We start from the raw sequence: 25,971 nt of genomic DNA on the forward strand, positions 1-25,971 counted from the left end.
TATATCAAGATACCTGTTTCATTTACAATGGTTCAATAATTCATATCAACTAGTCATACTTGTAATTGTCTTAAACCTGAAGATTAAAATAAGAGAAAGCAACAGGGGTTTCGGACTTCGGAGACGAAAGACAGTATACTGTTGCCCCTGCAGAAAATCTCTAGAAGGGCGTCATCATTTTTAGACTGACCTAACCAAATTTGTGTTATAGTATTTGAGGTCTGCCACTTTGAAATGGCTTACGAAGTTAGACTAAATGTTATTTGGAAAACTCCTACTATATAGAGTTAAATGAAAACTTACGAATCAAATGATTTGTATTATATTTTCAACTGAATATATTATATTATAAACAATGCATAATCATAATATGGTTGTGGTTTAACACATCATTTTAAAGGATTGAGCTGCTGGCTAGATTTACAGTACTAGGGTTAAAAAGGTAGTTTTTAAAAGAGTGTCCAAACTTAATTAGCGTTAAGTGAGATGAAGTTTATTAGTTGATGTTCAATTTAAACCATGACAACACCATTTTACTAAGTTTAACCTGTGTATACCTTATCAACAAGAATATTCACGAAACAATAACGATATTTCAGTTTATTAAAATTCTGCAACACATACTCACGAAAAAATGTATGAAGGGTTTTATCAGGGGGTGCGGTAGTGCAATTTTAATAGTGCAAAATTTGTAACTCATTTCGCCAAGGTTAAAAAAAACTGAAATTATAATTATTGATGGGCAACAAACAGGCAAAAAAACACGAAAAAATAACTAACGATAAAACGCTAAGACGAATTTGTCTTACATTTCCTAACAGCTCTTTGTGGCAAAATGCTCGACAGTTTAACATAAAAAACCGCTATTTTCTCCAAAGTATTTCTAACAGTTAAAGTCAGGTTTATAACATCCATCTCATAAGACTAAACCACACTAGGGTTTTGGGATGATTCACAAAACAATTAAAAGGACATATGCCATAGTAAATATGCCAAGCCAAGCTTCAATAGACAAAACAAGGCGAAAAAGTACAATAAGGCATCAACAGCATTATTACCTTTCTTAAAAAGCACAGGACAAACAAAGATTGTATTTCCTAAGCATAATATGTCATGAGAACGATATGTTCCACTAAGCAGCACAGTATTTGCGGTTTTAAGTCGGTCTTTTTCAAGTTCCAAGTCCCATTAATAAAGAGGCCAGTATGGAGGATTGCGAACATTCGCTGTCCTGGAAAGCAAGTGGGTATTTTTATTCGTAAAAAGTTATGTTGCTCAAGGTAAAGTTTTTTGTTCATTAGCCAAAATTGGATGCTTTTAAAAGACACTTTTTATGCTGCTGAGCAAAAATTGGTCGCTTTTGAAGTACACTTTTTATGCTCACTCCGTATGCGGGCGCCGTTCAGAAAAAAAAAAAACTAATCCGCTTATGCGGATAACTTTTTTGTCCGATTTAACTCAAATCGAACAAATTGCTTTTTTAAAGCTTTTAAAGTAAACTTTTTATGTTAGACAGCAAAAACCGGATGCTTTTAAAATAAGTCTTTTTTTATGTTAATCAGCAAAAATTCGATGCTTTTAAAGTACACATATCCATGTTGTTTAGAAAAAATTTAATTCTTTTAAAGTACTGTTTTATATAATGCTTAACAAATTTGGATGCTTTTTAAACTACACTTTATACATAGTAAGAATAAACACATAAATAAGTCGAAACTTAAAGCAAACGTTTGTATTTTAGCTCTTTGAGGTCATCAACATTTAAATCTTGATTTCATTTCATTTGCATATTTACCTCTTTTTGTAAATCGTCACTTGAACGTTTTCGTATTGAGGACCTGAACGTAGAGTAATAATTTAAAGTGATATTAATAAAAAAACTTGATTTAAGTATTTTTTGTTGGTAATAGGCAGGAAAGATTTCAATAGACGAAGAAAAAAGGAAAAAAAAAATTTGAGGGATGAAGTTTTTAATTTAAATGTAACAAATATGCAATTGCATCTAAGATATTAACCAAGTTTTGCTAATAAAGGAGTTAAGGGCACAGCGTTTAAATAAAGCAAACTAAACAATGCGAAACACAAACCGTAAATTATTATTGAACTCTTGGCGAATGGACATCTGCATCAACTTTACACTTTCCTTTTCTTTGTCTAAATCGGAACTCTTGAGGGGTGTGATAGCGTTCGGAATATAGCACGCGAACAAATCTAATAAGTAGGGATGTTCAAAGTAGAATCCCAAGGTATTCTAGAATAATAGGTTTCGAATCTAGAATAACGAATCCAGAATAGCGAATCCTAGTATATTTTTATTAAATTATTTATCCTCGATTTTGTTTGAGGAAGGGATTAATCTTAATCTACCCTACAGGGCCCACAATCACAGCAAAAAATAGCCCAAACAATTTTCTAACATGTGAACATTATAATAAAAAAAACTCTCTCATATGTTTAACATTCTTAACAAAGTTCTGTCATCTTAAGCCGTTCTGTAAACTGTAATATGTCAACTGCCCAGGTTGTGTCCAAAACTTATATTTTTGCCAAAAGTGAGCAAATGCAACACTGCACACAAAAGTCTTAAGCAATTCGGTCCTGATTTTGAAGGCATTATTAAGTATTATTGCTTCTTTTTTGACTAACATGATCTGCTATGCAGTCATATGATGTACTGCAAAGAATACAAAGTTATTATTGACATAACGAATTCTTGACAATTACGTGGTGCATAACTGCATAATTTCCCTGAATATTGGCCTAAAGTTGACCTTAAGTAACCCCATAGGGCATTTTGTGGACGGCCAGCACGTTTTGCAACGCTATGTTACTTTTGCAACTTAACGCATTTAGGGAAATTGCAAATTCCACACCAGACATTACACGTTAGCCGCTCGCCCAATAACGCTTGATTGACACTTAATTATTAGACGAACGTTATCGCGAGACGCGGTAATTGGTCGCCCGAAAAAACGCTGACAGTGCACTACAAGGTTACATTTAAAGCAAGCACTGTAAATTGGTCGCCGCGGCGACAGGCCAACTTACCACACGCGTTTGTGCAATTAGGCGCAACAATCCGCGGTAAAACATTAAATTATATCGGTTCCAATTACCCGAAATAAATGGCAGAATTGGATTCGAATCCCATCTGGATTCGAATCCAAGGATTCGATATTCTACTTTGAGCATCCCTACTAATAAGCAAAACAATGACTTACATTTAAACAAAAGCTGGAAACTGTATATTTTTGCTCATACATACATACAATAAAAAGTAAGATACTGTCAGGTCAAGATGAAATACTTAAAGTAAGGAATCTCCTGCAGACAATAAAATTTAAAAGAAAGATTTTTGTTTTCGTATCAGTATGATCTTAAGACTGTTTATTAGGGTTGTTCAAAAAAACACTTTTTTGTCAAATTTCAGTGGGGACCCCCTGGAATTGTTAGATTGCGTCAAAAAAAACGACAAACCAAATCTGAGAATGTTTGGTTCAGTATTGACCGTGCTACGTCAATTTGAAAATTCAGATTTGGGCTAAAATTTTGAAAAAAATAAATTGTCCTCCCCCTAAATTTTTTTTTCTTGTTTTTTTTTGCATTGCTTTGCAATTGAATAGCCATAAATAAACCTGTTTTGCAGTAAAAAAGTGAGTAGTCATGGTACAAATGTCACATTTCAACAACATTTGTTAGGCTGTTATGCATGAAAAATGGCTTAAAATTTTAAAATAAAGTAGATGCAGCAAACATGACATCAAATTAATATAATAGTGCATTTAGTCTTCACACAATTATATCAATTACTTATCTAAAGTTAAAAAAATGTGCTAAAAAGTCATTTTTCGTACAAAACAGCCTAACAAATGTTGTTGAAATGTGATATTTGTACCATGACTACTCACGTTTTTACTGCAAAACAGGTTAATGTATGGCTATTCAATTGCAAAGCAATGCAAAAAAAAAATTTTTTTTAGAGGGAGGACAATTTATTTTTTTCAAAATTTCAGCCAAAATCTGAATTTTCAAATTGACATAGCACGGTCAAATCTGAACCAAACATTCCCAGATTTGGTTTGTGGGGTTTTTAGACGCAACCTAACAACTCCAGGGGGTCCCCACTGAAATTTGACAAAAAAGTGCTTTTTTGAACAACCCTACTGTTTATACAAACAGATAAAACATAAATCTGTTTGTATAAACTGTCAGGTCAAGTTTAAACATTATTTATATTTAAGGTACAAAGCAGGGCTGCGAAGGTTAAACATAACTTTAAATCCGACTCTGAATCAAGAAATAAAGTCAAGTTCCAAGTCAAACTCAAGCCAAATTTATTGAGTCTCCAGTAAAGCTTCGAATCCACAGCCTAGTTTTTCACTTAAAAATCTCTATAAAAATAGAGTGGATAACAGCATGGTTATCATATAATTTATCCACCTGCGCAATGTGGTGGAAAATATTTAACCAGGCTATCCAAACTTCACTGTTAACAGTAAGTCTTTTTTGAGCCCTGGTGCAAGATGCAATAAACAAACCTGAATTATTTTGCCTGCAATCCGGTTTCATATAATACAGTGCATTTGCAACATCGTGCATCACAGAAGGTTGAACAGTGAATGGCACTTCTCGCACTCTGCGCATGCTCTCTGAAGATAAAACAAAAAGTTAAAGACATGCAAAAGTTTACATTTACGCAAAGTTTCAATTTGTCACTGGGATCCTTAATGACAAACAGTAGACTGGCAAACAATTACAACTCCAATTAGCTAAGGATAAACCAACCAAACCAGTTGGGCCAAAATGTTTTGATTGTAAGACAGACATTAGCTGGTAAAAAGACTAGCAAGCAGTGCAATTTAAAAACAAGAACTCACCTATATTCCAAATGTAACATTTACGTTTTCGAAAATGATTCATTGTGGGGTCAGTTTTAGCTGATGTTTTTATTTGCGATTAGCCAATTTTTTTTATGTAAGAGTTTAGTTATTGAAGAATTATACTATAGTCTAGAACGGGGGTCACAAAACTTTTTTCATAAAGGGCTGGCTAACTGTAAGGACTGGTGATGTATAAATAAATGTAAATATATAAATACCCAATTAACAAAAGTAGTGTGCTAGTTCATATTGTCAATCAGTTTGAAATTTTAATAAACTGAGTTTAAAATAACATGGCAATATTTGGCAGGATTAGGGGCACTGCATCAGCCTGTACAGTAGTTTAGTGACTGTAGGATAGAATAATGCTTCTCAAAATGGAGGAAATACAATGAGTTTTAAGTGTTGCAGTGGGGCTCCATCAATTTTTTAAGTGCTATAGCGATATAAATTACAAATTTTGTTAGGTTTTTACCTTCGATATGCAGACTTAAAACTACATTGCCATCTGAGTTTTACAGCTCTGTAACACATACGTACAAAAGCAGGTAACAAGGAATTTACTGTTAGCACTGTCAAATAAACCAGCGTGCAAAGTTTTATTAATAAATTAAAATAAATGACAGACTCAAACGTTTTGAAAGTTCAAGTGTAGAAAAACACCATAAAACATACAATATGCCACTTACCAATCAGCCTACAAGCATGGGAACCAACCACTAAAGCCTTGAATAGATTTAAAATTACCTCTTCTAAAGTTGTTCGGAGTTGTGGTCTGATGTATGCAGCATTCTGTTCAAATAGTATTTTACCTAATAATTTTATTTAACATTAAATATTAAAACAAGTTTACTTACCAAGCTTTTAAAAAAAGGACAAAAAAGATTGAGGAAATTGCCAAAAACTTTAAGTGTAGTATGAAACTTTAAAATGTAGCAACAGGTGTCCGACAGTGATTGAATGCTCATTTCAGATAGCATTTGAGACAGCTCAGCCAAGTGATGTGACACAATGTCGATGAGATTCGAGTAAAAATTCTCAACATATTTGTGTTGAATGCAATTCTCTAAGCACCTTATAACAAAAATAATCATAATAATTTTTAATTAAGGCAAGGCTGAATATGCCAAAACAAACAATTTAAAAATATAAATTTATTTCAGAATAAAAGTTAAAAATGACAAAAAAGTAATAAATTCAAGCAAGTTGAGCATTACACTTTTTTAAAGATACATCTTACTGTGGAAATTTATCTGTAAATGACTGTAATTTGAAAAGGATAGCTGATTTTATAGTATGTTGATACACAAAGGAATTCTTATATATATATATAGTAGTTTTTATTGTGTTTCGAGGGACCGAAATGTTCTCTCAAATTTATATAACAACTCTTAAAATGTGGCCTACTTTCATAACAACTATCCTTATTTTTACATACTTAAATAAATGGTTGTGGTCTATTAAACTTTCTATGTGGCAACCAACGCCAAAAAACCTGTTAATAAAAATTTATCGAGAAAAAAAAGCGGGTATGGTTTGCAACTTACCTCAGAAACCTGGGCTTGGACGTTCGTGGCAGTGTTCATATAGTAACAATAAATTTTAAAACTCACATGTTGGTGTCCTGCATTGACAGTGGTGATTGGCATTTGATGTTGCACCGCAAGTACTGGAACACTGCTTGTTTGATTTTTGGAAAATAAACTTTGGTGTACATTTCTGCATCAACAAAACAATTGTATAAACTTGTAAGTCCTTTAATACATCAAATTGTACAATGTGCATTAATTTATGGAATATTTGTTAATATATATTATCTTTTTCTATTAATGAGATCCATTCTGCACTTTATGGCACTGCGCTGGTCTAGAAACCTACCACTCCATTTTTAACATAACAAAATAAAGTGTTAAATTTTAAATTTTAATAAAGAAGGAAATATTAGAGAACTAATACATTAATAATATGTGACCCAGCCAAACCCAAGGGCTAACTAGTCTCATTGGTGCTTGGCCATAAAAAATGTGGAAACAGGTAGAGATAGAATGATATACCGGTTTACCACTAATATCGGCCGATATTTAGCTTCTACGGAAATATCATTAAATGTAGGCTGATACTTTGGTCAATATTTTAGTACAAAAATATGATTTAATTTTCCTTGTACAACAAACAACTTACCCATTTTTTGATCAAACAAATTTGGGTTTTAGCATCCCGCCAAGTTAATATGCAAAATAATAGTTTAATAATTAATAACTACGTATATAAACCAAAACTTCAATTAGTTCAAGTTTTGAACATTTCCCAGGTATATAAAAATCGGCATCGGGTATCAGACCAAAAATATCGGTTGATCTCTAGTAACAGTTGCACCAATTCTAGACCAGTGCCCAAAATAATTACTGCACAGTTCCATGAAATAGAAACTGTCCCCATGCTACCTTTCACATGAGAAAACCGTGATGAATATTTAATTTGTCGTATGCAGGTTTGGTCTGTTAAAAAAACTCAAAAAGGTGCACTTTACACAGTGTCACAGAATTCAGAGTAACAGGCATATAACCTTTATTGCATTCTGAGAAAGTGCAGACTTCATATAAGTATCACAATATATCTTGAGATGAAAAAAATTATTCGTAGAACTTTTGCTACTTTAGTTCGGCAAGGCATGTCATAGACATGGCTGTAACAATAAATGTTGTTTTTGTCATTGAAAAAATCGTAAAAGCACCAAAGTTAACCACAAACGCCTAACCTTCAAAGTCACAGAAGTTGGAGCTGTGTTGAAATTCCTGCTCCATGTTGTTGTCGCTGGTCAGCACTTTTGTCAAGCGGGAGACATGACTCAGTTCGTCTGAATCATCCTCCATCAATGTAAATCACTACTCAGTCCCAAAACGCCTTGTTTCGTGGTTCAAAGGTATTTGCGGCGTAAAAACCCTTTCGCACAACTTCTAATGCGATTTAATAAAAATTCCGCTATTGTGAAATAAATATTAACCTACGGCGGCTAAATAAAAGCCTATATTATATGAATTTTAAAAGCAGGTGTTTTTCATGAAGTTTTGTTGTTTTTACTGTCAGGTGATTTTGTTATTTTTTTGTGTGCTAGAGGGCGGTAAAGATGTTCCTTTGTGGAGTGTTTTGTTTGTATTGCTCCACTCTTAAGTCGATTGGACGTCGCCATTTTATCTTTCGAAGATTTTGGGTGTCACGCGTTATTATATTACCCTTTACATACTGCAAGCTGCAACTCGACTTTTTGCTTTTGCATAGCCATAGGATACGTTGTAGGTTAACCGTGAATTTCTAAGAAGCGATTTAAATTAATTTTTAATAATTTTTAGAAGTTCCCAAAATTTGTTAAAATAAATAAAAAAAATATGTCGATTAATCTTTGCCTTGAACGGCTGCTTCAAAGAACAAGTACAAAATACGTGTTGTTTTGTATATTTTTCCCAGTGAGTCGAGCCGTTTGAGAAATTTAAAGTATAGTTTATATCCCAATAATAGGCTTGTAGAGTTATGATATCAGCTAGTCATTTCTTTCGCAATTGGTATGACGTCTGTGTTATTTTACCATGTAACATTGTGTGGCAGGTTTATTTCTTCTTCGCATTTTGGTGTCGAAGCAATGTTAAGCCCTATACGTGGTACATGTTACTCAGCATTTTGTATCGGCTTTATAAGTGACCAGACTTGTATCTAGACTCCTTTTGCGACTCACAAGAGTTACTACGGGCTCACTAGAATATCTTAACCGGGCCCACACAACAACCTTCTTGATTATCGACTTGCGTACGCTAACTGGCGCTGATATACGAGTTAAAAGCAGGATGAGAAAACTAAAAACTACGGTACAGCATCACGAACTGGACATTATATTGAAACATGTGCGGTAAACTTAATAATTAGGTGAATTTTAAAACCATTTATTGATAATTAGGTATCTGGTTAAGTACAACACAATATATAGTTAGTCCAATGTGACAACCAGGTTCACGGTATTTAAGTGAAATAATAATTAAACCCTAAGTGAATTTAATCTCAAAGGTATTTTCCAAACTGTTCTCAACTTACTCGAGCCGCAGCGGCTACCCTTTTTATTTGACTCCTCAAATTCTGACAAACAACGGACTTGGACAACTAGATAATTCTAGTTTTCTAATTCAATGAATTAGAGCAAAATGCGTCTAATTCTAATTCTAATCTAATGCGTGAATTGCTTGTGCGCTCTAATTCTAGTTCTAATCGAATTCGGATTTTACCAAAAATGCTACTTTGTTCAAGGGCATTTTTATTCTCTTAGTCAAAACAAAGAATTTAAATTCAAACTCTTTGGTTGGAGCATAATTTTCAGTCTGAAAAGCATATTCTATGCTAAAAGGTATAAAATTAGCACACGTATATTTTACCATTATTTTTTTATTAAAATAATTTGCGATTTACTGAAATTGATTGTAAATATTCATGTAATTCTAGTTCAAATTCGCTTTTTTAATAATTTTTTTTTTTTTCGATAACTCTAATCCTAATCTAATGTGACAAAACTCAAAATGATCTAATTTGGAAAAACTGAAAGGCTCCAATTTTAATTCTAATCTAATTTCGGATTTTACTAAAAATTCTACTGGAAATGCTCTTATTCTAATCTAATTTTAAAAAGCTAAAATAAATTTAATTGTCCAAGTCTGGTTCAGGCTCGGTGAAAAAATTGCCCAAAACCGGTTCGGGTTCGATTTCCTGTTTTTTCAACCGTTACCAGAAAACGAGGTAAAGACGAGTTTTGCAAATTAATACCCGCTGGCCATGCCCCGCCAAACTTTATTTTTTGTCTATTTTAACCAGGGCTGCGGAGTCGGTTTGGGACTCGGTTTGTTTTGCCAGAGTCGGACTCGAGTAAGACCGCGTAAAACTACCCGAGTCCCGAGTCCGACGTGCGCATGCGCAGTATCATATTTTAAATCTGTTAAGGCGGCAAAATGTAAGTTGTAAAAGTGTAATAGCAAATGGTGAAATATTTTTAAAGCGTGTGGTGCGGGTGGATCAATTATGACAACAATATGAGTGGATTGCAGAAAATCCACCTTAGTTTAGTTGCGTAAATGGGTAAAATACAGGATGTAGAGTCAGAGCTGGACTCGGGACCCGACAAAATCTTACATTGGGCCGGAGTCGGACTCGGGTTTATTTTTTTGGCAGGAGTCGGACTCGGCTCGGGTTTTTGAACCGACTCCGCAGCCCTGATTTTAACTACGTAGATGCAAGTATTTTCCTCGCTTTCATGAATCTGAATTTGGTTTCTAGGAGGTCTTAACCCAAAAGATTGATCGTTTTAGCTTAAAGGCGTTGTGCGCCTTATTACAAAGTTTTGGCAACTTATAAAAATATTTTGGTAGCGATATAACGTTGTTATTTCGATTTGCGAGAATCGATAACATATTTGCAATGTAGCTTTTGCATTAAAAGTAACATTTCTTCAATCTAAAACGTTACTAAAATCAACGAATGGTATGGCGGATATTAAAAATACCTCTTAATGACTTCACAGTAAGATGCAACGCCGCGATGCCATCCCCCCCCAAATGTTCATATCCCCCAAACAAAAATTCCATATCTACAACTGCCGTTGTTATGCTTAATCAAAGCCTTTAAAACAACAACCGTCAGATTTGCTCCCTACCTTCTTGTATTTATTTAATGCACTGGAATTAGCCCGCTTAATGCCCCAATCAGCAGCGAAAAAAGTAAAGGAATATCAGTTTATGAACATGATAAAAAAAAGTATGTGCTCTTTAGTTTTTAAGTTTAGTCCTTTGAGTGGCGGCGCTTTCGTATTCGTATTCGACCTCCACTTGGGGTCTCTTTCTTTTCGAGCTTATTTTCACTTTCTCTTCTGCTTCTTCTTCCTCGGAAGCTTCGTCGCTTGAAGAACCGACTTGGAGATCCTGGAAAAATGATCGAGAATAACATGAAACATTTTTAAACGGAAAAACTCTAGCTTTTGACAAAATAATGCAGGGAAAATCAGAGGCGCATCCAGAATATTTGTTTTGGGAGAACCTGATCAACAAGTATGTTTAAAACGGCATCATTGAAAATTTTGCATTAAAAAACAGGAAATTTTAACTTATGGGAAAACAGTATTTTTGGACAAAATAGTGCAGGGGAAATCAGGGACAGATCCATGATATTTGTTTGGGAAGAAAATAGGAATTTTAGGAAACGACGTCACAAAGTTAAGCCATGATGTGACGTCATAAAACAATTCATCTTAAAAACACTAGTTCAAAATTTGCAGCTGAACTCAGTCCAAGTGCGAAAAGAATTGCGTTTTTTTTAAAGGCTAGTAGTTCGTGGAAAGCGCAAATTTGTTAAATTTACATATCAAAAGTTTTGCAAAAATATGCCTGATGACCCAGATTTACTAAGATAGTACAAAAGCATATGAAAAAAGTAAATATAGTAAGTACCTCAATGTCACTTGTTTCGGATTCTGCGAAGTCATCAGTATCCACATATTCAACTTCAGCCTGATAAAACAGAAAGTTTCGCGTCATTTTATTTTACTTATTCAATTGGTGTAAATAACAGTTTTCAAAACAGACCGAATTTTACACTCTTTCTCTCGGGTAATTTGGTTACAGATCAAAGCAAGTCAGCTTAATAACAACTCCAGCTAAGTTTATCAAATTGCCGAGTCTGTAGACTGGCTCCGACTCGGCAGCCCTGGTTAAAGTATTAAAAGTTTAGCAAAGACAAAAAAACGTAATGTACCTCTGATTCTTCTTCGATCTCCGATTCTTCTTCACTTTCTGATTCAACGCCCTCTTGTTCCAAAGCACGATCAAACGCAGTTGAAGGAAAGTTATAAATATCGCCGTACGTTCCTTGCTTTAGCCGCTCAAGCAATTCTTTTTCGATGGCTGTGTCCAGTTGGGCTGCAACCATTGCTTTTTGCTGCATAGCGACGTTGGGGTTTACAAAATTTTTTTAGAATAAATCAGTTAAACACTGTTGTGATGACTTGACTTGGTCATTGGGGTAAATGACTTCGGTTAAAATTAAGTCTATTTTTATTTACTTTTTTTTTTATAAAATTGAACTACTCATTCCAATTTTTCCACACAAAATACTTAACAAAGCTACCTATTTTAATTTTTATGCGTTTAACAATGTGCTTGCTATAAGTTGGGTTTTTGATGATTTTTGGTAAAGGTATAAGTTATGACTTTACTTTTTTTAAAAGACTTGACTTGGACTTAACTTCGTTTACAAATTACTTGACTGGGACTTAAGTCATTGCACATTACAAAATGACTTGTTTACAACACTGGTATAAAACAAAGTATTGAACATGTATAGCTACAAAAAAACTTTCAAATTAACCAAGGTGAAAGCTTCCTATATATAGTGCCCCGAATAGTGCTCCAACGGGACTTTTAAAATTTTCAAGATAATATTGTGATGTAAAGTTATGGGAAAAACAAGGCATTTTCCACTAGTACAAAAGAAAATCATACTTCTCGCTTTGCTTCTCTTCTTTCAATCTTTTTATGGATTGGAACAAGTTTCTTTCTATAAAGCGGAAAATCCAATATTAAATATTGTCTCAGATACTGGTAAAATACCAATGTTTTGAACATGATTTAAAATGCTTATGTTATTAATTATCACAAAAATATTTGCAAAATTTTGGAGCATAATGGTTGAAGGTTGTAGTTAAACGTAGTAAGAATATCAAGGCACATACAGAAGTAGGTAACATTGTTAAAAATGAATTAAGAGATGTTTGAAACGTTCAAAATGCTACCTACTTCTGTATGGGCTTTCATTTTTTTAAACAAAATCATTTAACACTTTTAGCAAATATACATTTTAATGTACAGTTCTGCGGTGTACTTACTGTCTTTTCAAGGTTAGCTTGCGAATTCTTATAAGGTATTGATAAATCTTTGTGTAACGTTGTTTACATTTGTGTCTCAAGAAATAGGGCCAGTAAATTAGGTTTTCGTCGATTTGTTTCAAGGCTTGCTCATAATTTCTGGAAAGTTTAACTTTTTCCCACATTCTTGCAGGAAATGCAGCTCTTTCTATGGTCTTCATGTATAAATAACAAATACCTAAAAAGGGTATATATACAGCAAGATAACAAATCACTATTTCTCTGTTTAAAAATTACTAAAGCAAAAATGCAAATACAAGGAAAAACAGTATTGATGCTTTGGTTATTTAAAAACAAAATTAAATGGTAAGTGTAAAAGTTTTCTACCTTTTTCTTCTCTTATAGTGGCATATTGCGAGTTTGATAAAGGACAGGAATTTCTATTGCAAAGTCCAGTGACGTTGTTATCGTTTTTACAAAATCTTTGTGTCTTTGAGGTGCGGGCTCTATAAAGAAAAAGTCAATTATAGCATATATATATATACACATGAAAAATGTACACATGAATCCATAGCTACAGAAAAGTGGTGGACTGATGGTACACTAATAAATTTTTTGTATACAATAACAAATTAGGTACTTACTTTACTTTATATGAACAGTTTTTTGTATTTCCGATGAGATCCCAAAGAACCTACAAAAGAAAATGTAAATGATATATAATTAGATTTTATTTGGTATGCTTTAATCTAAAGAATTCAAAAACCAATTAAATAATACTGTGGAGTCTAAAAACATATAAGTATGTTATAACTTAAGTCAATCTTAGTTTAAAAGTTTAAAGAGATTTGTCTAGAATTGTACCACAACGCACATTATTTGGGTTAGGGTGGTTCTAGTATTCTTATTAAATAAATATAATAATACATGACCCACCCATACCCAAACGCTAACTTGCACCCTAACCCAAATATTGTGCGTTGATTTAATAAATGTGGTAGGATTCTAGAACAGCGCCGATATTTGTGATTGCAAAAATTAAATTTATAAATTGCAAATGCTGAAAGGCTTTGTTCAAACTAGCATACTTTTAAAAACTTATTGGCAAATATAACAAACGTTACAACTTACATCATCATGCTGCATGTTGTTCACACAGAACAGAAAACGTGTACAGAATACAACAACACTTGATATTTAAAGGTTTATCAAGAAATCCCTTCTATTCTAGCACTATAGAATTTAAATAACCGCTAAAACTTCAAGTTGAAACCATTTATAAATGTAAAAATTGCTGAATTGTTTCAACCTTAAAACAAACAACAGCAAATACTCTTGAAATACATAATATAAGAGAAAACTGGGCGCTGGTCTAGAATCCTACCACAATGCAAATTATTTGGGTTAGGGTGCGGGGTTAGCGTTTGGGTTAGGGTAGGTCAAGTATTATTATTAAATAATGAATATATTAATACTTGACCCACCCTTACCCAAACACTAACCGACACCCTAATTCAAATATTGTGTGTTGTTTTAATAATGTGGTAGGATTCTAGACCAGCGCCGAAAACTGTGATTACTTAGTTCGTGTACAAAACGTAGTAAAACGCATAGACTACATTTAATATGTCACAGAAAGTAAATAAAATATATATGTAATGTTTAAAGGAGACGTTGTGTAATGATAACTAAAATATGAGTTATTAATTGTGTTTTGTAATAAAACCTTATTTTACAATATTATCTTGATGGCAATATTTTTATCTTTTTCTCGGACTCGTGTTATTCGGGACTTCCCCACAGTAAAAAACGGATAAAACTAATATTTTTATTTTTGATAGTGTATTTTCACGTATTGCAGTATCTGTAACGTCAAAGGTTGAATTCACGTACACTTTTCTAAACTTGCTGTAAGCAACGTAAGTATACTATTACAGATATAAATTATGTTTACGAGCCCATTATAATTTTTTAAATGCCTTTTTCATGACACAAACTTCGAACACAATAAAAGGTTTGATATAACTATCTTTTAAAATTTAAATGAGTAATATTTATTTTAGGCAATTATATGCACTTTTAACAGAAACTACGTTTATACCGCATTTTACGAACTGCTGTAAAGATCGTGATTTGTTAAATGTTTACCGTTAGGTGGCAGTAGAGAACAATATTAAACCTTTAAATCAGTGTATTAAACTGGTATCTATCAAAAAGCCACAAACCACTTTTTATGAGAAAAAATCACAACCCAGCAGATTAGGTTTTAAAATTGTCGGAACAACAATTTGATTTATATGCAACACTGAATTTAAATACGGTATATGGCTTTAAAAGTAAAATTTGTTAGAACTAAGTGTAATTATAAAAAAATTCTGGTTTACTGACAGCGAATTTAAGGAATGTGTAAAAACCATAGTAGCTTCCAGAGATGTTGGTTAAAATAATTTTTATGAAGTGTAAATGACACCCAACGCCAACTCAACCGGATTCTCCTAATGAGTAAAAGCTTTACAGTCCTTATTCTAAAAAACTCTCCGCATTGTGCCTTCAGTTTATAGCTATCAGCCTAAACAGTTTTAATACACTCTTTCTGCCAAAGACCAGCATCTCGGTAATTTCTAGTTCAGCACCAGACACACGGATTCCTTTTTGTTCATTTCTATAAATATTAACAACAAACTATTTTTCCTGTCGAAATCAGCCCAGCATAGCATAATAAACGCGAGCAAACAAGCATTCAGAATATCTGATATTTTATTTTGTAACAAACGTTAGGCAACTTTACACAGTAAAACATATCACGGCGGACCACGTCAAATCCAAAGCAAAATAAATAAGTTGAAATTGCTCGGTCCCAATTGTATAACGTTATTCTACAAGAGGAGGTAGCGGCTCATAAAGCCGCGGTCAAGGTAAATACAATCTAAAAAAAGAGAATTTGAAACGAAAAAGGAAAGTTCAAAAGAAAACAGGGGGCAAATATTAGTTCAACAAGTGTGCGAAGTCGTCTTTAAAAAAAAAAGTTTATGAATTACGTTAAGGGCCATTCGGAAACACGGCGACATTCTAGTTTTAGCAGGTTCGCCGTCAGTAACACAGGCACAACATTTAAAAGATGTAGCATAGGGTCTTGTGAATATCACAAGTGCAAAGCAGAGTCGAGTCAAAAGAGGACAAGCAGGCAAACTTTTCACAGAAAAATAAACAACAACAATGCTTTCCTAAAAGCGAAAGCATAAATGTGATCCACAGGCCTGGGCTACTATAGATTAACACAAAATAAACGCAGTGGTTTGGTTTTCTGCGCTGATTCTCGTGGTGATAGGGGTGCAATTTGCCGCCCCATGTATAGAAAAATATAAAAAGCGTTGAACTATATCTACACAGTGAAGTTTCTAAATTACAGACGCACGCTTTAAAAACAAACCCGGAGTTAATTTAGAAGTTACTTTAAAAAACAAGCAAAGATTAAAAAAAAATAGCATGGTCAGGCAGCCTCGCCCGTAGAAATCAATTGAGACAGTTTTTAGTAGTTTTTGAAGTAGTTGGGAGTTAGGCTTTGCACACAATGAGCTCGACGCTTTCCGGTAGTTCCTGGTTGTCTGAGGACGAGGTACTTGGTGTGAGGGACCCGCTCTTTTCACTGGAAACGTCGATCTTTACCGCGCCGCGAAGTTTCTGCAACATACAAGTCGGTTTATGAACAATAAGGCAGTTTTTTGCAGTCTTTAATAGCTGGCGCACACCTCAGAAGTGATCAATAGATTGCGGAACCCCTTTCGAGATTTTTCCTTTTACTAGAATGTCACAATAAACGGAACTGGAACAACACACATCAACTCTACATTTTCCAAAATATGTCACGGCACCCTTGAGGATTAGAAAGGCACCCAGGGTGCCGCACACCCCGGTTGAGAACCTATGGGATAAGGCAATTACTCGGGACACAGTCAAGGACTATCAGCAAAGTCTTATAGGTTTTCAAAGCATCATCAATATGTTAAAACAACTAAGGAATATCGTATTATGTCCTCTTTCATGACGACTTGTCCTGTTTTATAAAGAAAACTAATGGTACTCAGAAGATAATAAAAAATGCTCAAGCCCTACTTTGCGCAAATTGTGTTTTTTGGCTTGTAATTTTAAGAGAGCCTTATTTTGATGCGCTATATACCTTTTCGCATTTTGTGCTTTTTTTCTTGTAATTTCAACACAGATTTATAGTTATGTGTTTGTCGGAATGAGATGTAATAATGTTTTTCTTATTATTCTTATTATAATATGAAGGAAGGAAACAATCAAATATTCATGGTCAGAATCTGGCAAATAAATTGGCCTAGTTTGCGGCTTTTTTGCTCTCTATTCTAGCAAAATATGGCGAGCCTACAAAAGCACCTTTTTTGTCGCTACAAAAACCTAAGTGAGCAATATTTTTGGCATTATCTGGAACAAGAAAAAATGTGAAAAAAAGGTGATATTCAGGAAACCTTATAGATACAAAGCATTTGAATCCATGGGCCGTAAATTGCCACCTAATATAACTTAATCGGCTTTGTTTTTATGTTAGCCTACTTGCGGCCCGCTTAAAAAGCATCACACACAGGATGCGCTGGTATAATAAAACCTTAGAATGTCGAAAGAAACCACAATTTGGATTAAAATTAGTCTTATCAACTGCGTAGGATTATAAAGTCAAGAGACATTTGATTACCCAACACAAAATGTAATTATCCTGTCAATAAAGAGGTGCCTTTTTGAGCTATTAAATGAAAAAATAAATATATAAAAACTAGGTGAACAGTAAAGAAAAATACACGGAAGGAAAATAATTTAATGTGGTATGAAATATTAATTAATCCGGCCCGCGGCATGTTTCCTTAATATAGAATGTAGATACGATACGGTTGCAATGTGTGGAATTCAATGAAAATTTAAACTGTAAGACAATTTTGTAAGGCCCACTACAGTTGACATGCATAGGTATTTATTATTTCCTATCTATAACAATAATTACGTTAAGAAAGTTTGATATTTTTTTTTGCATCCGGCCCGTGATCGTAAATCATAACATTTATCCGGCCCGTGATGGCCAGGCTTTACAGTTATCCAGGCCTTTATGAGAAAAAGTTTGGAGATCCTTGCCTTCGAAGCAACGCTTAAGTAAGCCAACACTTCCGATTAGCACCAACGGCGTGGCATCTTTTTCCAGTGGAAAACTTCCAAAGTGTCCCAGGAGCGTGGAAAATTACTCTAAAACGTCCTGGATGTTAATTTTGTCAAGGCGTGAAGATAGCAGGGCACTGTGTCCACCGGCCTATTGAAAGAAGCGTCCCTAACCTACTGCGTTAATAGGGTTAAGGTATCGAATAACCACCGCGACAAAAAAGGTTCCATTTCGACAGCGCCAATTAGGATACGAAAAAGCGCGCGTCGCTCATACACGCGCTTCCTCGTACGCGCGCGCGTGTGTGTGCGTGCGTGCGCGCTTTGAGTAAAGAAACCGCCACCGCTTGTAACGAGACTTCCTATAAGGATTGAAACGAAATTCTGCTAATTGCCAGCACAAAGCCAATTTGTATCTTTTGTCAAACACTAAAGGAATAGTATACAAAGAACTGGACATTCTTAAATTTGACCAGAAGGCCTTTCGGGGGGGTCGTGAGCCTTTCGGAGGGCGTGGACTCGTTTAAGGGTTTCTAAGAAGGCCAGATTAAAATTGTTATGCATAACGTAAAAACGGAATTTTAAAAAGAGTAGAGTTGGCGCATTTATCTTGAATGCACACCCACACGCCATTTCAGTTTCCTATTTTTTTAACCTCCGATTGGTATGTCTACTCGTTTTCTGAGGTCAATTTTTGACGACGATTTTAAAAATCTCATGCCGACTCTTACTCAACGCAAGCAAAGTTTTAAGTACACCTTGAACTAAAATAAACAAAATTCAGCTGTACCTCGGTAATAGATCCGGGCTGTCTGTACACCTCAAGTAGGAAGAATCCGGGCACACAAAGCATCGATGTTAGAGAGAGCATCCATCCGACAGCGTTTGCCCATGGAGGATAGACGTACTCGTCAAGCACCAATGGGCGGTAGTTTAGTATGTAGAAGCCAAGAATAAACTGAAAAACATTAAAAATGTATAGGTATTTGTCCGTAATAGGTACACCCCCATTTGAATCTTGAAACCACGTGTTTATCACAGCATGAGTTTCCTAATTTTGTTTCAATTTAACCCCTGTAGCCCTTGATGATAATTCTAATTTTGCAAAAGTGCGTTATTGTATTCTTGATACAGCCTTTCAAAACCTAAATGACATATTATCACCTTTAATAACTGTTAAAAAAGGCACAAAGTAACTCCTACTTGATTTTGCTACTTCATTGAACGATAACTTAATGCTTCGCTAAAACATAACGAAAAAATACTGTACACCGCGCACATTTCAACGTATGGAAAATTTTCCGTTATTTACAACCAGTCTGTTTTACCCCCGTAAAACTGAGGAAAACAGATGAAGCCACCAAACATGTATTTATTTAAACCAACGTGTAACTCTTGTTTTAGTTGTTTAAAATTTCTAAATGTTGTATTTGTTTGTATGCGACAGACCAAGAAGACGCCTATACTGCCTTGTGTAATGCGTGGATATGTCAGCAGATAGCTACGCGGATATATCAACATTGGGATAAGCGTGGCCACATCCTGTAGGCAGTAGTTTAATCGAATTCGACCAGCTGGTGTCGACCATAGAGACGCTTCTTAATACGCTATTATAAGCAATGCTTTGTTATCCCGATGAAGACAGATGGGAACATTAATTGCTTAGAAGCGGTCAGTCGGTTTGGTTTTAAAACGCTATGCCGATTTGAGAACGCTTAGAACCACAAATATAACCGAAATTAACTTTTAAGTACAGCACCTAAAGTGATGAACTCCAGCTCGGATTCGGGTTTAATTGTCAGTATTGCGTCGTAAAAACAGTGATTTTCAAACGTCATTTTAAGATTACTTTAATCCCAGTTAAGACTTTGGAAAACTAACTAAAGTTAAGTAATTTTCACTAAATAGAAAATCCTAGTTTAAATCATTGGAGTGAAAGCCTTAATTCGCATCAAAAACATAAATTGGTAACATTTAGCGGATACTTTGCAGAGTAAAGGCAAAAACGAAACAAATTTACAAAAAATGTTAAGAACGTTTCCCCAAGATTTTAATCATAATACCACAGGGATAATCACAAAAATATACATAACACCACACATTTAATTCTGATGGATTTAAACAGCACCCCATGACCTACTCTAACAAACTACTAAAAGTCTAACGCGCGGTGTCGACTAACAATCACAAAGTTCCTAGAAACAAAGCAAAAAATGGCTTAGGACTTACCACGGCGATAGCGGGAGTAAAGAACTTGTAGCAGTACTTGAAGTATGGGTTGGGGTAGTAGCCGACCATCGAGCGAATGTTTTCGTAGAAGCGCTCAGAGTCGTACATCCAGCCGATGGCAAGCGCCTCAAAAAAGACCAGGAAGAGCAGGGAGATGCCACTGGCCGCGTACATATTGAGAAGCTCGAACAGATAAATTCCGCCCTTTACGTGAAAAGGGAAATATTACATTTATATTAACTGTTGCTACCATTTACCAGGTACCTACGTACGGAACTGATTGCATTCCACTACTTCCCGCCAGAGAACTTTGGCGTGGACTGCTTCCCCAAAATCACGTCAGTGACGTTATTTGGCGTGAAATATCGCCGATTAAGTACCCCACCCCACCCCCCCCAAAAAAAAAGTTTTTTGCGTATATATCGTCCTATTTTGGCGTAGGATTCAAAAATAAATTTGGCGTAAATCTTTAGCGGCCACAAACTATGGAATGCAGTCAGGCCTTCGGAAAGGGTATTAACGAAAAAACGTGATTATCACGGGGTTATAAAGAGTTGGGTTTTGGATTACTGAAAAAAAAAAGACTCGAGCGACCTGTCCCGTAAAAACAAAACTAAATTACGGTATAGGTTTATTTCATCCAGGACCAATCCTGGTTATACACCAAAGGTTTTTGTATAGCGGTAACTAAATCAACACCCTAAAAGCGCAAAGGCCCGAAAGCGAACCAATACAACAACAAAAACCACAAACAACAACAAGAACAACTACAGCCCAAAGTGGGCGTCCGTCAACTTACATTGGTGAGCAGAGGGATTCCGAGCAGCATGAGGAAGAGCGACACGCAGCCGGTGAGGCGTTCCTGACTGTGTTTGCCGCGTTTAAGGCGTGGAAAGACGTCCGACAATGTGGTCACGCAACCCTCGACGCTGGCGAACTGAAAACAAAAACAGGAAAGGCGTTTTACCGTTATTTGTAGTCTTCGACGTTTTTGTACAAGGTTCTCTTAGCTGTATGTTTGGGCGTGATGGTTTTACTCGGAAATGGGGGTCCCAGAACACGGGTTCTTAAACTGGGGTCCACGAACCCCCTGGAGTCCGTGAACTTATTTTAGGGGGTACATGAAGGCCAAATTGAAATATTTGTGTATATTTGAGAAGTTTTTAAACCGAAATCAGCATATCTCCGAAGTCTATTCGTCTTGTGACGTCAATTTATGACGATTTTGTAAACGTTTTATCGTGGCAACCCGCGAAGGTGGCGAACTAAAAACAAAAACAGGAAAGGCGTTTCGCCGTTATTTGTAGTCTTAGTCGTTTTTGTACAAGGTTTTGGTAGCTGTAAGCTTTAGAGTGATGGTTTTACTCGGAAATAGAGGTTCTCGAACAGTGGTTCTTTAATTTTCTTTGGTCACTTCGCAGAAAAGTTCAGCACAAATACGCCACGAGGGGAGGCGTGTGACGTCATAAGTTAACCCAAACTCGAGTTTATCTGAGCGCAATTGTATTCTCGTGATTCCCACGAAATTGCTTCATGACCCTGGATGAGAAACCGTGTTCGAAAACTCGTACAGGCATTTTAGCAATGGTTTGTAATGAAAATCTTTTTTTTTTGCTTAAGGGAACGTAGCAATGACGTTATTTGGTATCGTATCGATAGACAGCTCTTTTAAACAGCGGGTATAAGTATGGGTATGGGAATAAAACGAGGTTTCAGATCCCTATCCAGAAGAAGGTTTAGGTACGCAACGCACGGAATCTATATGTATCTTGGCACGGATCTATGTGTATCTTGGTAATGAATCTTAAAGATCAAAATGTCGAGTAAACAGACGTCATCTTGATAAGACATTTTCGATACGTACTTGTTTCATCATTAACTGATGATGTCGATTTACTCGACCTTTTTGGCACGGAGTTTAATTGTCAAGAAGCGGGTTTAATTTTGCAAATGTCAGACTACACTGAGCATTGTGAATTGAACTTCACATTCTTGTAAAACCTGAGTGACGAAACATAAAAAAGAACATTTTGTCAGTTTTTCAAGCAGTGCAGATTTTGGTTGCAAAGGGGGTGTGTGAAGGGTTTGGTTGCAAAGGGGGTGTGCGGTGGGCGTGGTTGCCAGAAGTGTTGGGGGAGTTTGTTTTCCAGGGGTGCGCGGTGGGTGCGACTGTCGGTTGTTTTTGTCCGGAAAGTCATGTTTTTCCGCAGTTGCAAGGGTTTAGTTAGTAAGATGTGGTATGATAACCCGGGGGTGTGGCGTGGTTGTGTGGCTTGTCGGGGGGAGTTTTTAGGGCGTGGTTTTCGAGGGTGGGGCAACTCATAAAATGCAAAGCGCGGTTGTCCTTGGTGCGACAAGCGTGGCAAGACGACAACAGCAATATTTGGCAAAGACGACAACAGCAATAATATAATATAATATATATATATTTTTTTAAGCGTTAGGAGATCGATTTATTGCTATTTATTAAAATTATTGTCCCATAAAAAGGTGGTATTAGCATCGTTCCAAAACATAATTATAGAAATATATTCAACGATCCGACAAAGTAATTTATTTTTTGGAATGTTTTAACCCTTATCGAAAATCAATTTCCGTTAACTTTCATGAGAAACGGAATGGATAAATATTAAGAGCTGTTTTGCAAACTCCTTTTGCTATTTCGTGCTACAAACAAACACGGTCTTCTGGCTGTTTTTTTCTTTAATAAAATGTTGCTTCAACAACAAATAAAAATCTATCAAGTCAAATACAGGCAAAGTCATTTGAATCATAGCGAAATTATAAAATAGTAAAATTGGCAAACTTGTCCGATACTAAGCAATGTTTTAAAGAGCAAACACCAAAAACTTAACATAACGGTTTTAAGGCAAAAATCCAGTGAATTAAAACATTTTTTCTTAAAGGTAAATAAAATTTTTTTTACAATTTATTTTTTGCTTTAAAGAGTTGAGCCAAAGTTTTTTTTATTTTTATTTTTATTTTTTTACAAGTTATTTTTTGCTTTAAAGAGCTGAGCCTAAGTGGAGTCCTTTTTAAAATCAAGTCATTCGCTTTTAAGTAGAGCAAGCAGCTTACCTGGGTGTCTACACCGACCAGAAAGAGGGTGGCGAAGAATATAACCGACCACACGTGAGGCAGTGGCAGTAGAGAGAGGCCGACCGGGTACACGAGGAACACCAGGCCAGGGCCTGCGGAAAAAAACAAAAATGTAATGTCGCTCTCTAAATAATTGAAGCCCCCTGGGGATTTTTTTAATTTTTTTTTTTGAGAGTGCTGCTATTTATTATATAAGCTAAAGCCTAGAGTAAGTTGATTAAAGCTTGAATTGGCGCTCTGTGTGGGCCATTAATACTTGACTTCCAAGTTAGCCTATCGATTTTTAAACGCTCACGAAAAAACTATAATTCTGTATTGATAAAGGCTATAGCGGATGTAAAATCATTATATTTCAGGTCACAGCAGTAGAGTAACCTTATTTTTTCAAAAATTTGACAAGCTTTCGCACAACCGTGTTACATCAGGTCAAAGTAGAAATAATTTCTATTTTAATACATGGTCGATTTCCTGATTTAGTATTATACAAATACGGCCATTAGGAAAGGTTTTCAAAAGTTAGCCATTACTTTCTTCCTAAATAATGTATTTCATAGATAATAATGAAATACCTATTAATGAAAGTCAAAAGCCAAAAAGGTCGAGTAAATCGACATCATCTTAACAAATACGTTACAATTCGTGCTTGTATCACCATCAGTTAATGTGCACCTTTACAGCACATTAACTGATTATGATACGGTTTACTTGACGTTTGTAGCTTTGATATCCATTATTGAGCTACCCAACAGATGCGAATAAGACAAATACAACTATCAAAAAAGGTTTTTTAAGTTAACCCATGCATACTTGTGTTTGTATCTGTCTACCCGTCATGATTTTGGCGATTTCAACTTACCCGAAGTGGCGACTTCGGAAATGTCTTTTTCCTGCACGAAGGCCATGTGTCCAAGTAGTCCGAAGATGACCAGGGACGAGAAGAGAGAAGTGATACTACAAGTGCTGGCCAGAACCATACATTGCCTGTGTGGGTGAAGCAAACACCGTTGGTTAGATAGAAACAGCAGCTGACTATTGAGCCAAGACGGTGCGGAAATGTAACCAAACTGCTAACTGGGATTGGACATCAGGTAAAGTTGTTAAAAACATTTTTTTTTGACAAAAGTTTGAACTTTTTGAATAAGCAATTAACATAAAAAATAAGTTTTTAACGTCGATTGGTTTTTAAATAATAAAATTAAATTATAAATAAATTTAAATAAAATGTCGACATAAAAACAAGAACAACAACCTTTTTTCGACAGAAGTTTGAACTTGTACATTAAGCATATACTATCAACTGAATTGCTTTTTTATTAATTAAATTTTGTAAAACAATTTACATGAATTTATAAATCACTAAAAAAACAAATGGGGATATTTGTACAGTCGACATGATAGCAGTATGCCATTGTACGTTTTACTCCCTAAATTTTGAGAATTGAAAGGTGCATTAGTTGATGCTCTTAGCGCCTGTCAGACTTGACAACTAGATTTTTTTTAATTACATAGAATTATATATATAGAGATTTTCATTTTTACTAAATTCTATTATAATTGATATCAATTTTTAAGAAACAATATTCAACTGTAGGTGAAATTTAAATACTTTTACACAAATAAAAAAGTTCAATCCAAACTTAATTCACACAGAATCGCAACTATATTCGCTTTAAACGTATGCGATTTATCGACAGAAATTTCCCGGCGTAGACCAATTTGTTTTGTTCATTGAATTATTGATGGTCGGACAGACGACAGACGATACCGGACTTAATCGTCCTATACGTAGTCGTTATACTTAAATAACATCAAAAGGTGGATGCTGTTTTCTGACATTTTAGTGTCAAAACCAGTCGAATAGAAACGGAAACGTGGCTTTGATATAATTCAGATGTTCGGTTTCTCTGGCCCACTGTTATAACACTGACGGTTCGCATCTAAAAATGTCGAGGATATACTGAATCTACCGTTTCAGATCAGCTTGTTTGCGCGCGATAGAAATCGATAAATTTCCGCTCGATATAAGAATCGATAATTTGCGATCGCACGAAATCTATAAATGGAATTTCGCGCGTCCCTATAATGAAGTTAAAGGGTCCCCCGAAACGGAAAAACACAGGACGGTAATGCATTGCGGAAATGAGCATGGAAATGCGATGTGATGTTAAAAAATAATATATTCGAAACGTTCACAACACTACCTACGTCAGTGAGGGCTTTGGTATTCTTACTAAGTTTTTACTAAAACCCCCAACCAGTATACATGCAGATTTCAATGTAACTCATAGATACAGAAGTGAGTTTTACTGATAACAATTCTAACCTAAACGTGGGTATAAAACTTTTTGTAAATATTCTCTGACGTTAATTTATTCGCCATCTTAATTATACAATAATGCGTCCTTAACACTTCAGTGCTAATTTAATGCATGTTTTCAATTTAATACAATTAATAACCAAAACGTCATATACAGAGTTTCGATCGTAAATGTTCTTTTTTGACAATTTATAAACCCGTTCGAGCAATGCAGCTATAGTGGGTGTCTCTAAGTCAATATCAGCTAAAAAGTTTGTCGAAAGAGCTTCGAGGATATGGCATATTTTATCAAACATAAAAGCAATTTATGCATATTGTTTGTTAATGTTGTCTATACATTGTCAAGCAAAGCTCTGATCATTTAACATATAGATATAGCTACGAATCTGACT

The 25,971-nt window shown here is 35.1% G+C and overlaps 3 protein-coding genes and 1 long non-coding RNA gene across 4 annotated transcripts in view; all 4 read right to left on the reverse strand.

The window, feature by feature from the left end:
* Positions 1-585: 585 nt before the first annotated feature.
* Positions 586-6,466, reverse strand: LOC146165033 (uncharacterized). Its single transcript, XM_083380916.1, has 6 exons — positions 6,428-6,466; positions 5,570-5,672; positions 4,539-4,649; positions 2,088-2,211; positions 1,796-1,937; positions 586-1,231 (listed from the first exon to the last, which is right to left on the reverse strand). The coding sequence occupies exons 1-6, from the start codon at positions 6,464-6,466 to the stop codon at positions 1,172-1,174; spliced, it is 579 nt and encodes a 192-aa protein (XP_083237042.1). The 3' UTR covers positions 586-1,171.
* LOC146165034 (uncharacterized) lies at positions 6,359-7,951 on the reverse strand. The gene is made up of 2 exons (XR_014494600.1): positions 7,639-7,951; positions 6,359-6,599 (listed from the first exon to the last, which is right to left on the reverse strand). It is a non-coding gene; the product is annotated as an uncharacterized LOC146165034 (long non-coding RNA).
* A 2,624-nt stretch (positions 7,952-10,575) lies between these two features.
* On the reverse strand, positions 10,576-14,071 carry LOC146165035 (protein MAK16 homolog B-like). The gene is made up of 8 exons (XM_083382140.1): positions 13,900-14,071; positions 13,413-13,462; positions 13,156-13,274; positions 12,790-13,006; positions 12,407-12,461; positions 11,661-11,843; positions 11,357-11,416; positions 10,576-10,831 (listed from the first exon to the last, which is right to left on the reverse strand). The coding sequence occupies exons 1-8, from the start codon at positions 13,912-13,914 to the stop codon at positions 10,679-10,681; spliced, it is 852 nt and encodes a 283-aa protein (XP_083238266.1). The 5' UTR covers positions 13,915-14,071; the 3' UTR covers positions 10,576-10,678.
* A 1,871-nt stretch (positions 14,072-15,942) lies between these two features.
* LOC146165036 (sodium- and chloride-dependent GABA transporter 1-like) overlaps positions 15,943-25,971 on the reverse strand; it is a 29,760-nt gene continuing 19,731 nt past the window's right edge. The window contains exons 9-14 of the mRNA XM_083382894.1: positions 24,119-24,243; positions 23,242-23,354; positions 20,963-21,100; positions 20,164-20,367; positions 18,725-18,892; positions 15,943-16,449 (exon numbers count right to left, since the gene is read on the reverse strand). Of these exons, the coding sequence (XP_083239020.1) occupies positions 16,324-16,449; positions 18,725-18,892; positions 20,164-20,367; positions 20,963-21,100; positions 23,242-23,354; positions 24,119-24,243 (874 nt within the window). The 3' untranslated portion in view covers positions 15,943-16,323. The remainder of the gene's footprint in view (positions 16,450-18,724; positions 18,893-20,163; positions 20,368-20,962; positions 21,101-23,241; positions 23,355-24,118; positions 24,244-25,971) is intronic.

This window comes from Ascidiella aspersa, chromosome 2 (assembly GCF_963924565.1).
Source record: "Ascidiella aspersa chromosome 2, kaAscAspe10.2, whole genome shotgun sequence".
In the NCBI taxonomy this organism is placed as follows: domain Eukaryota; kingdom Metazoa; phylum Chordata; class Ascidiacea; order Phlebobranchia; family Ascidiidae; genus Ascidiella; species Ascidiella aspersa.

Excerpts from the sequence above, each read along its gene's own strand:
- LOC146165033 (XM_083380916.1), bottom strand. The coding sequence starts at position 6,466 with ATGAACACTGCCACGAACGTCCAAGCCCAGGTTTCTGAG. Across the intron at positions 5,673-6,427 it reads TCCAAGCCCAGGTTTCTGAG|AATGCTGCATACATCAGACC; the intron begins GTAAGTTGCAAA and ends CTATTTGAACAG. Across the intron at positions 2,212-4,538 it reads TTGCAGGCAAAATAATTCAG|ATTTGTTCGCGTGCTATATT; the intron begins GTTTGTTTATTG and ends CCTACTTATTAG.
- LOC146165035 (XM_083382140.1), bottom strand. Across the intron at positions 13,275-13,412 it reads AACTGTTCATATAAAGTAAA|AGCCCGCACCTCAAAGACAC; the intron begins GTAAGTACCTAA and ends TTTTCTTTATAG. Across the intron at positions 10,832-11,356 it reads CCGAAACAAGTGACATTGAG|GATCTCCAAGTCGGTTCTTC; the intron begins GTACTTACTATA and ends TCATTTTTCCAG.